The sequence below is a fragment of the Ischnura elegans genome, chromosome 11 (assembly GCF_921293095.1).
Source record: "Ischnura elegans chromosome 11, ioIscEleg1.1, whole genome shotgun sequence".
NCBI lineage: Eukaryota > Metazoa > Arthropoda > Insecta > Odonata > Coenagrionidae > Ischnura > Ischnura elegans.
The window spans coordinates 2,548,489-2,561,204 of NC_060256.1; the positions used below are offsets into that span (position 1 = coordinate 2,548,489).

At 40.9% G+C, this 12,716-nt stretch overlaps 1 protein-coding gene across 1 annotated transcript in view; it reads right to left on the minus strand.

Annotated features, from left to right (window-relative positions):
- The window catches only part of LOC124168380, a 453,375-nt gene extending 440,985 nt beyond the window's left edge, over positions 1-12,390 (minus strand). Inside the window, exon 1 of the mRNA XM_046546595.1 lies at positions 12,009-12,390. Within this exon, the coding sequence (XP_046402551.1) occupies positions 12,009-12,222 (214 nt within the window). The 5' untranslated portion in view covers positions 12,223-12,390. The remainder of the gene's footprint in view (positions 1-12,008) is intronic.
- Between the last annotated feature and the right edge of the window lie 326 nt (positions 12,391-12,716).

Genomic DNA, 12,716 nt, shown 5'->3' on the forward strand with positions numbered 1-12,716 from the left:
ACACTATTTTCAATATCCACTTACCGCTATGTACCTCCTTCATCCATTCTTTCTGGCTCCTCCGTATCTCATCTAGAAGCTGCCTCTCCTCACTCACCTTGCCAAGCTCTTCTTTGCTCATCGTCCTCTCTATCCACTTCACCTTCTCTATTCTTCCATACACCCACATCTCGAATTCCTCCATTCTATTGCCATCCTCCATTCTAAGTTTCCACGTTTCCGCACCTTAAGGCGCTGCTCTCCAGATCAGACTCTTCACTAACCTTTTATTTAAACTCTTACATAGCCATCCTCTCATAAGTTCCTTCCTGTTCATGAACGCCTCCTTTGCTAATGCAATTATCTGATGAATATCAACTGGTGTCCTTACTACTTTATCCCTTCCCCACTAATGTGATGCCCAAATAGGGATATGATCAACCTGTTCAAGTTTTTCCCCATCTACTTTTATCTCGAGTCTCTCATTCCTCGCTCGCGATGCTTTACAAAACCGTATGGCATCCTTGTGATTAATCCTCATCCCATACTCCTCGCAACTCTCGTTCAACGCATCCACTAAAGCCTGAAGCCCCCTCGCTGATTGGTTAACCAACGCCTGATATTCGCGAACCTCAGTCATTTAAAAATATCATTCCTCCCACTTTTAATCCAGCTTCCAGCTCATCACATTCTTCTCTTACAATCTCCTTCGCGTAAACGTTAAATAGCAGCAGCGATAGAGAACTGCCTTGCCTCACTTTGCAGCAGATGCTTGCCCACCCAGATTCTCCGTTCACTACCCTCATTTACGCAGTCCGGGTCATATACATATTACGAATGAGCCGCCTATCCCACCAATATACACCTTTATTCTTGAGAATTTCCATCAACTTTACCCATTTCGCCTATCAAATGCTTTTCCCAAATCCACGAAGCAGGTATACACGGCCTGCTCAAATACTATATTCCTCCCTACTAGAGACCTCATTATAGCTATTGCATCACGAGGTGACTTCTCTTTTCTAAAACCAAACTGATCTTCGACCAAATACTAGAGTGCCCTCGTCTCCATTCGTCTTTTCAATATCCCAGATACCACTTCCGCAGCGTGCGATATTAGGCTAATTGACCTATGATATCCGCATTCTATAGCTTTCTTCTTATTTGGTAGTACAATCAGAACCGTTTTCACGAAATCCTCCGGCCAACACCCATCCTCATAGATCCTGCGTACTAGTTTGAAAATACTTCTGCAATACTAAATCCCGCCCTTAGTTCTTCAGAAGCACATACGGGATATTGTCCACCCCCACTGCTCACCTAGCTTTCATATCACGAAAGGCTCTCTCGATTTCCGTGTCTAACATCCCTGGCCCCAGACTATCCTACCGCTGGGTTCTGATCTCCACTACTTGGTTATTGTATAGCCTACGAATTATTCTCCTTTCATTGTAAAGAACTCTAATTTTATTCAGAATTTCCAGCTCTGTTTCCCAATCCACGTAGTCAAATGCCTTCTCTAAGTCCACGAACGCAATGAACGTTGCCTCGTTCTTTTCCATTCTCCTCTCTATAAGTAGCCTAAAGACCAATATTGCTCCATTTATACCCTTGCTTTAGGACACACCTTCCAAGCCATTCCACGCAAATAGTTGACTGAGGGTTCTTTCCCAAAGTGCCCCCACCCCCTCCTCTCCTCTGGCCTCCCCTCCCTCCGTACTCATCCCCCCCTCCCTCACACCCAGCCTCCCTCGGCCGTTGCCACTAGAGATTGGAAGAGCCGTTCTTTTCTGAATCGAGTCACTTGAGTGATTCAAACAAATGAATAAATCACTTCTTTTTTCGTTATCAATAAATGTACATTATCGTAGACTCATCAGTCCACGGGAACGACTCACTCTGTCTATTACGGAAGAATCCGAGATGGATACCTGAGTACTATTTAAGAATTGTCTTTACTCTTGTGAATTATACTTTTATTAAATGGAGCAAGGTATTTAATGAGCTACAAGACTGAGAAAATTGATGTTCCACTCTCAACTAAATGAATAATAGTCTAGTGCCTATTTTTAAAGTTAATAAACATAGCATAAGCCTACTCTCAGATAGGTTTTATTCAGGGTTATCCTAATGCTTTTATTGTGTTTCGCCACTGTCAGGTTTAATTATCAATGTGATGAAACCGGAAATCCAAGTGATTGATGATCGACTTGTTTTTGCTCAATTACTCATGAACATTATGATTCACCTGATGGCTCTTTGAACGAATCTAATTCGAACGACTCATCACTAAAAACGACTCCACGGAGTCTAACAGATTTTGGAGTGTGTTGTGTGCGTCGAGGCAGAGATTTTCGAGTTCGAGTGCAATATTCCGTCCACCAGATGGCACGCTAATCTGTTCCTGCTTGAGCCGACTAAATCCGAAACCGGATTTTTCTCCGCCTGCCCTTCCGAGCCTAACTCTATGACGTATATAACTCTATGACGTATATAACCTAAGCTGTGAGTCGCCTCCTTCAAATGTCATGTCGTGCCTTGATGGTGCAAAATACCACGCCAAACCATATAGAAGGGTTATCAGAGGCCAGAGTACAAATTGCGCGAGTCTATTTTTATCCCAAGTATTCGCTTTGGTAGTCGCTAAATTCTTGATAATTATATCCTCGGTGAATGGAAAATAGATTTTTGATGCAGATAAAAATAAATTCACCTGTCGCACTCCAAGCCGGACCCATTCATCACGAAATTCACCGCGTTCGAATTTTTTGCTTTATACACTCGCAGCAAAATGAGGGAAGCAACAATAATCGCATATGTAATCTATGAACCAAATGTACTGGATCATAAAATTAATGGAAAAAAACCTAGAATTGTCATCAACTAGAAAATCTGAAATCATGGACATAATTTCAATATGATCTTAACTTAATTTCCCAAATAAATCCGTCACAGGCAATAGTAATTACGCGAATACCATTCCGGATATGTTTGGTACCTATTTGTTATTTGATTTGATTAATGGTTGTTTTTTAAATTATCTATTTTTTGAACTATTACACTAAGCATACATTACCATTATAATATATGATTAATATCACATAATAACAATGTGAAAATTTTTGTTACATAGTTTCCTATATTTCGCTTCACCGACTTTAAGAACAAATATGAGCGCGAGAAGAAAGGAATTTCCATTCACTCGTTCACATTCACATCCATTAACTTCGGAGAGTAACATCGCTGTGCGAATGATTCATCTATTCTAAAATTCAAACAAATAGTTATTCGCAGGTTGTTAGGCATAAGTATGATGTAAATGCAGGTGAAGAATCTGTTCAGGAGTGAAGACGCTATTCTGCTGAACGGGGCCGGAAGTAGCGGCTAGAAATCTATGAGCAGGGAGCACTTGGGCAGCGTGGGAAGACAGCACCCGTGCGTGCCTCAGCGGCCCACTAATATTAGCGTGTCTCGGTCGACTTTGAATCAACGGGATCATTATCGTCAAGTTATTGTAATTCACAGCATTGTCCTTTATTATGCGTTTCATCCGCATTTTACACTTTAGTCAATTCAAACCAGAAATAAATCATGGATAAAGATATTTTAAGGTGAAAAATAATATTGAAAAAATGTGGAATGGAAAAGTAAACTTCGTAAATGAAACCGAGGCTGTTAATACAGAAATCAATATAAGCAGCTTGTTCAGGGCAGTTTGCAGTTAGTTATTCAAATTAATAGCGTCCAGGGTGCGTTTACTTTTTGAATGTGCGAGATCCATTCGAGATCCAATGAGAGTGGCTGAGCGAACGCAGAAAACACACCGTGCATACCAGGGGTGCAGCTAGGAATTAAGGCTGGGAGGGGGAGGTTTGGGTACAACTAAGACCGGGGTGTGTTGGGGTATGGTATACTCACCAGGATAAGCGGTTATGTGAGTTTTACGGCTTTCTGAGGGATATTTTATTAATCTTTACGCTATTGCATTAGTGATATCAATCCAATTAAGTAAAATGGATTAAACTTAAAAATTTCTCTGAGCCCCCCCCCCCCTTGCTGCGCCACTAGTGCACACCGCCAGAAGAAAACTTTAAAAATAATAGCCTTATTTAACTGTTCAATGCCATACCCTGTGGCACCATTACATCATTTGTGTACATGATAATCCCTCAAACGCTGCTCACAACATCGTAAGTATACGCGAATACCGTTGATTTATTCTTTTCCCCATAGCAATATGTGCTCTTGATTTCGTCATATCCCAGGTTAATATTTTTCATCTTCATTGCAAATCTTCCTTTTTTTGGCATAAAATATACTTCTGCGCTGTCTACTTTTTCTCAACCAACTCGTTACCAGGAGAGCATTCGATAATGCAGGTGGGTGCTTGATGGCGGCGGTCCGAAGATATCTACTCCTTCCCTGCGGAGCAGTGGCGGATATAGGTCGTTGTGTTGGGGTAGGTTGACTACGCACCGGTGTGCCTCGGGGGTATGGAGCAAAAAAAGTTGTGATAGGAGAAGATAAGTGATTATGTTAAAGAAATTGATTTATGAAGCGGTGAAATTGGAGCCTACATTGGAGAGCAATCATCTTTTCAATGTTCCCACAGACAACGCGGGGAGGAGGTCCACCAAGATGCTCCAGATAGGAGGAAATTAAAGAAAGTATTAATCGCTCGAGTCTGACTTGGATTAATTGGTCAGGCGCATGGTAGCAGCATTTAGCGATACTCCATTATTAGAATATATTTAAACACAAAATATCATGGGTGTCCTGATTCAAAATAAGTTAAGCCTTGTCCCAATTGGCCATTTGGCTATGCCAATCCCAGGATTTAGGCATGACTCCATCTTGGAAGGATGTCCCAACTCGTTAGCCAGCATAAGGGAGGGAATTTAGGCAGCCTACGCGGCCGCCAGATTTAGGCATCGAGAAATGCATCCTTCTCCCCACTTTTCCCATGATTCAAAGCGTGCAAAGCGTCTTCAGGAAGAAATCAGAGAAAGGGCATCATGGCTGTCAACAGGGGATAGCACTTGGTTGCAAGTAGTGCTGATATTTTGAGACTTGTTCGAATAATTAGTAACTTATATTTCGTTATAATAATGAAATTGCATTAATAGGAGTGTAGGAATTACCGAGAAATTTGTTAAAGAGAAGGCGGCGTTAATTTTAATGCTAATTAATGTTTATATGCTTCTTATATGTAAATGTATGTTATTTTATATTTTTTTATACTGATCACGTGTTATCTTTTGCTGCTACTCTTTACTTTTTTAACGGGTTAAATAATGCTTATTAATGTTTATATGCTTCTTATATATCCTTAATTATGTAACACTATGTCAAAATTCTTATTTATGTAACACTGTTTTGTACATTAGGTTAACACTCGTAAGAATAAACAATTATTATTGTATGTTATTGGACAGAGTCCCGAAATTGGAATCGGAACAAGTAACAAAAATTAAAATCTATTGTGAGGAATGATGACCGAAACTTGATTTATGTAAGTAAAATATAAGTTGTTCAACCAAATTGACTAAAAATCTCATGGAGAACAAAAAAGATTTTTAAAAATTCCGAAGGAAGACGGTAACCGTTTAAATAGACTAAATAGACCTCTTCTTAATAATACAAAACTAGAAATTAAATTGCTAAACTATAAGAAAATCGATAAAAATTGGTTGAGAGACGATTGAAATATTGCAAACTAATGAAAAGGAATATACGCTAACATTCAGGAAAAAACTTAACTACTACCTCTTTAAGAAACAATACGGAACTAAAAATACGAATTTGGAAGTACCTACTGTTACAAAAACAAAAAGGTTGTGTAAAATACTAAAATCATGATAAAATACTTTTCTCCGACATCGAAAACTCAAAATCACTTTACACATCACATTTTAACAATTTTGGGTGGGTTTTGTTCGTCATTTGTTCAAATCATTCCGAATATCTATTGTTTTGCATTGGCATAGTGTCCAGTAGATGGCAGTACCTGCGTAAGGATGTCCCATCCATGCTCCCTTGTGGTTGGCTGCCTAGAATCTGGCTGGCTAAATACATGATGACCAATGGCTAACGAGTTGGGACACGGCTTTAATCTAACCTAACATTGATTTGGGGATTCCCACTATTTACAATCATCTTAAGTCCCTTTAAGCTCCATTAGCTCTAGTATCCGTGTGGGGTAGAGGCACGTCCAAGGTCAGATAGCATCTAGCTCAACTTGACAAATATTCTTGAAGTTGCATGACAGGCGCGATCACCTCTAAAAATTGATATCACGCTCTGCATAGGGTTAAAACCAGTGCTTATAGTTGCTCATGGTAGCCGCCCTCTTGGGCCGGACATAAGGAGACTCCCCTGGCTGCAAATGCGGATCAACAGACGCCGCTGTAATAGTAATAAGATTACAAGAATCTGCTGGAGCCCACGGTTTTCATTACAGCCTTACATATGCTCTCAAAAATCGTCTAATCGACGACAGCATCATCCAAGCTGGCCCCGCATGCACGGAGCAAGAGCAAATTAAGCCATCAGCTTCATTATAGTTAACACCAGAGCAATCTCTCATGGAAATAATAAGGCGTGTACCTACATCGGCACAAAATGAAAACGGAGATGTGTAAATATGCCGAGTACCGAACAATAATGTGCACACAGTATTGTTCGGTACTCGGCATATCACAGTAAATAAGATACTTCAATTCTATGATTAAATCCAATTATATCCGGTCTTTATATTCCCCGAGAGAGTTTTGGATGATGGATATAATTAGCAAGAGCGGGCAGGTCATAAAATCAAGGCTCAAGAATCACTATTCCACTCCTCTATAATCCTAAATTCCGACCGAAGGCACGCAAAATTTAGATATTCGTTTGAGTAAATAGGTCCAGGCACTTCCGGCAATAATTGTTTACGAATGTTTATACGCCGCAAAGCCCAAAAATAATAACTCATGAATAAGCGCATGAAATTAGTTCCCTGTAAAATCGAGCCTAAATTGCCCAAGGCATGACGTATGTCATGAATTTATGCAAAAGCCGCTTATTTGAACTTGTTTCTTGTTCTTTTGGCCATATGGTATGATGAAAACGTAAAATTTCAGCATTTCTATTTTTGCATATTAATCTCTATCATAATCATCTTCCATTAAACGAATATTTTCATTCGCTGCTCACTGACATTTTAACGGATTGTGGCCACACATTCCTTAAAAATCATTTGAAAAATTTGTACTATCCATCTTGATCTTGTTTATTGGTGTAATAAAAGGAAAAACAATTCAATATGAAATATTCAAGTGTTAAGAAAATTAAAAAAGATATCACAATTTTCCGACGCATTTTTTCTTAGGATAAGACGATATTTCGATAATTATAAGATTTAAAGGATCTGTTTAAGGCTTTCGACTTTCATTACACCCTTATGTTCAGCATATCACTTTTATAGCTTTGATTGGTAATGGCGTAATTTTTCACAGTGAGCAGCTGCATTAACGTCGCCACCGGCTGCATGAAATTCACGAGCAACGCACCTTTTTGAAACAAAACACGGCATCATAACCTGTTCGATTGCTGAAAGGATCGCCTGGATTTTCTTTGTTTGCCTGGTGATTTTTGGTGGATCCATCATAGCGGTTTTGCTTTAATTCATGAGTGCCGTATTTAATCAGTCTCATGCGTAGCCACAACGCAAAAGAATCTTTTTTTATTGACATAAAGGACATTTATTTCACCAGACAGTTCTGAAGCCATTCGGCGATTTTTCTAGCTGTCGCTCCCCACTTGGCGGGAGACTCCGTTGAGGCAGAGTAACTAATGATATTGCTCCTCAAACTTAACCTTAAAATAACAACTTACGGTCGGAAATGACTTGAGCGTGTAAGGCGTAGGACGAGTAGTCGCCCTATCCGCACAGTACCCACCCTTCGCTTGTATTGCGGTGTTTTTTCTGAGCGAACGAAGGTTGAAAAAATACGGCCCTCTTATATTTATGTGGTAGTTATTATTCAAGCGCCCACAAGTGCAATCAATCTGCGGATATCAAAATGCCCAGCCTTATCAAGGCGGTAAAGGAGAGGTGGTCTCATTGTCTCCCGGTGAAGACCTGTGACGTCACGGCAGACACCCAGCCATACTCTACGTATGCACCGCATTAAAATTCACATTTTTGTCAACGAATATTGCGGTACATATGCTTTACTGCTCTTATACCACTACTTGTGCGTTATATAAGCATTGTAAAGAATGCGTTGTACGGTAGCTACGTGCGCTGACAGCTCTAATAAAGCTACAAAGAACGGACTTTAAATATCCTTTCACAGGCATGAAAATCGTTGCACTGTTGTTATTATTTTGGACGATATATAATTCTAAAAATAAAAGTCGTTTACACAAATATAGCTCCTAATTTATATTCAATTGATTAACTTGAAAAGTTTTCCAAAGTATATGAAAATAAAGGAGGAGAGAATCATGAAGTGCAAGAGGAACGGTTTATCACGGCTGATTCTCCGAACACATCTCCGTTGAAGACTTCAATAAGAGAGGAGCAAGAGGAGCTTTTAGATTATCGCGTGAGTCGGAAATTGTATTCGTATGCAGCCGCTTTAACATGATTCTTTTCTTCGACTAATTGTAAGCTGTTATTTTCTCTTCATACCATGTATTTATAAACTTGTGTATTATTCGACATTTTTAATATTTCCTTGTTAATTAGAATACTGACAATACTGGGCACCCCTCTGCTCATGTCACCACTATTTGTCGCGCCATGAATGTCATTATAATTTAGCGAATGTGTTTAAATTGGTAACTTTTAATCCTTATTTATGATTACAATTGAAAATATTTGAAGCTGAAGGCACTGGTTATTGACATCGTAGATCGATTTTGGTTTGGAAACGTTCAATGTAAATTATCGGTTGGTCTCTCCGGTATTTAGTGAGATATTTTCAGGCATTCTCTTATAAAAATAAGGCAACGAGGATCAATAATAAGTAGGGAAATAGGGAGTCTGGCGTGATTTACAGGATCATTCTTCACATTTATGTCCATTTATGAAGGCTTTACCATCTGCGTAGATTCCGCGAAGTGTATGCTTATTTAATTTTCAATTCTACTACTGGGATAAGATCACAGTTTATGACTATGGTACCCAAAATTAAAGACTTGGGACATACGAGTACATTCTAGGAGGCGAGAGAGGAAGAAAGAACGGTTGACTGAATCATGCATGTACCAACCAATGCCCTGATTTTTAGAAGTACTTAATAGTAGTTACGAAATTTTGTGTTCACGGGTTAATAAGATTGTTTTTACAAATGGCACTTTCAGTTGTTCTTCGGATATTTCGCTTTTTCAGCTCGGTGGTGACTAATCTGTGCGTTGGGAAATGCAAAAAATAGCCGGCGTTCAACGTCTTCCTTTATTTATTTCATTTTTATATACATTTAGAATATGACAGGCTATTTTATTGAACGAAATCAGATAAAAAACATATACCACCAATCCACAGTCATTTCATCGACATATCTAGCTAAGCGGTGAGAATTTAAATGAATATGACAGCAAAAACCCGGGAATAGCACGTTGTTCCTGCCAGGCGGCCGAGCGAGGTGTCTGCCGTGACGTCATCAACGAAACGTTGACAGCGAAGTGAGACCACCTTACCTTCTATCACCTTGCAGCCTTATAACCGCCGCTTAAGAGACCCCGAAATGGCATGGTATGGTATTTGGAGGACAGCTAAGGTCTTCTGTGCCACGAGGAACGGAGAGGAAAGAATGGATGGGGAGACACCTGGCGTCAAAGACGCGCAAAGGACCGACGCTTACCATACGGTCCGAGGGACGGAAAGTTGCACTTGAAGTGTTCTCCATACAACGGTGAAGTAAGGATCAGGCGATCCCTGAAAAATCTCTGCTACTGCCGGGATTTCAACCCGGGCTCACAGGATGCGAAGCCAACAATTTAATCGCCACACAATCCCAAATCTTCCATTCCTCCGTCAGCCGCGAGTAATCGGAAGAAGTCTTTAGTCAGTAGTAATCCTATTTTAATACCTAATCAATATCAAAGCTCAATTGTGGAAGTTATTCAACCGAAAACGGCGGTTTTAAGTGGAGCATCAATGGCACTTGCCTAATTTACTCCCACATTCACCTTCCCTCTTCAATCTGTAGAAAGGCTTCCTCTCTCTCCACCAATGCATTATCTCCCTCTTTACCCTCACATTCTCACCCTCTCACACTGCAAGCTTTTTGCATCCCCTCCCCTCTGGTTTAATACTTGCAAACCTCCCCTCCAAGTATCCTCCGCTGACCCACCATGTCCAGCACTTCGTCGTTCCCCATCCACTCCACCCACTTCACCATCTCCATTCACCTCAATGCGCGCATCTCTAAGGCCTCCTGTCGATACTCGCTCAAGTCATTCAATAAAAAGTTAATTTTATTGACGTCAAAAAATTTAATGAAAACTCTTAAATATTTTTTTCTCTCTCATGTATAGTTGCATTCAATAAAAGAGTTTTATATCAATGGAGGGGTGATGAATGAATGCCAGCGAATGCGGCCCTTAACACACTTCACCAATATGAACCAAATTTTGTTTGCCGATTTCAGACCTTCGGGTTTGTCTTTTTCTAGCCTTAAAGGAATCTGCTTAGTTATATTCTAGGTTTCATCTGCTTCTACATTCTACCCCTCAAGCCACCTGCAAAGGCCTGTGGTGGGGGTTTTAGGCCACCAGCCGTTTACGAACGATATGCCGTAACGAAATTACACTTTCCATACACCCCAAACACTTTTTGACGAAAAGCGCTACTTACCTTCCTATTTACTAAGTTCACGGATTAAATCTTACTGCAATGGCTAGCGTATGAGCTTCTTCAAGCTTCCAAGCTTCTTCAGGGTCTGCATCGAATATTTCTCGTGTGTTCTCCACAATAGGCTCGAGTTTATTGTAACTCCCAGATAATTCACTTAATATGTCTCGTTTATGCTTACACCATTCACAACATATGCATGGGGATAGTTTGACGACCTCTGCACGAAATGTACCACCACACGCTCAGATTAAGTTCGAGTCCCCATTCTTTGTTCCACACATGAATGTTGATTAAACCCGATGATAGAATTTCAAAGTCGAGGGTGATCACTAATTCTGCGACAGATGACAGAGTCGTCAGCAAATAAACTATTTTACTGATAATTCAAGAGTATACGTCTTTTATGCAAATATAATGAACAAAAAGGGACCGATTACACTTCATTGTGGAACTCTTCATGTCACATTAATCAAATCAGAGATTATGGACGATTAATAATAGGTGGAGCTAAGATTAATGAAAGGTCATGTTGGGTCACTTTCAGAAAGGGCTCTCCAGGATGAGTTATATATTTTACGAGTGAGCACCGTTATCCCTTCGCCCATGATTCATTTAAATCATTCAGGGTTCGATGCTTAATTCTTTATTTATTTTCCTAATTTCGGAGGAGGAGGGCGGGCCCCTTGTCCTTACTCGTGCGCATACACTCATCTAACCAGATAATTTCTTCTGTCTTCGTGATCTCGGAAGGTCAAGCAAACCAAAACACAATCCCAAAAACTGTCTATGTGTACCCCACATAAACGAACGAATATGTCCGGAAATGTACCTCCTCCCCAAGTAAAAACCTCCGCGGAAATGCTTCTCGGCTGCGGAGGAGTGGGCATGAACTAGCGTTTAAATAAATGCATTAATAACTTTTGGTTTGTGTAATTTCTTGTCGACCTGAAAGAATTAAATTTTTGCATCCAGTGCTCTTGAGCGGCCTCTAAATGTTTACCAATCCGCCGAATTTTCTTGGCATATAGATTCCACTACCAAAGCATATTTTGAGATACAACAATCGAGAACCCGAGAAATTGTGCAGTTACGGCACACCACGAGCGGCACTGAAGCCCGTTGAAGGTGACCAACTAAACGATACCTTTGGAACTGGATGCGCTTGGCGTGGCATTCGACTCACCTGGATCGTCGGGATCCCAGTTGCTCTGGCCTCCTGACGCGGCGGACGCCATCAGGAGAACGGCGAGGATCAGCCAGAGGAGACGCCACGAGGCCACGCCGGCCGTTGACTCAGCATTGCGCCAAACAGCCTTCCTCTCTTCATTCTGCGACGCGCCCGCTGCCCTTTCCTCGGCGACCGTCGACGGATCGCGCGGCGGAAGTCCTGACTCCATCCCGGCACGTGAGAGCACGGCGCTTCCCGACAGACTGGCGGAGTGGGCGCTGGGGATCGCGGTGAGATTCCTTCGGAATCGGCGGTGCTTGCTTCCGAGGTGACTCGTGCGGGCGCTCGGCAGCGGCCGGTGTGATCACTGGTCACTGCTTGGCGGACATCCTAGCACAAAGGACACAAGGTGAGACATTAGTTTCAATTTGACAATATATCACTTATATTTACAGTAGAAGTACTTCACCGATTAAACCTGTGGCGGAGTATCATGGTGAAATTAATTGGAAGTAATTTCCTATGGCCAAACCTCTTGCGAGCCATTATTGCCATATTTTAATGTTTCCGATGCACCCCTTTTATAGCTACTATCAGTTGTTACCCTACGTTTCGTGGCCATTGCTGCTCACCTCTTCTGGGGTAAGCATTCTACCCACTTATCACACGGGGCGCACCCAAAAAACCCTTATTATAATATGCAATAGTGAAAATACAAAATAT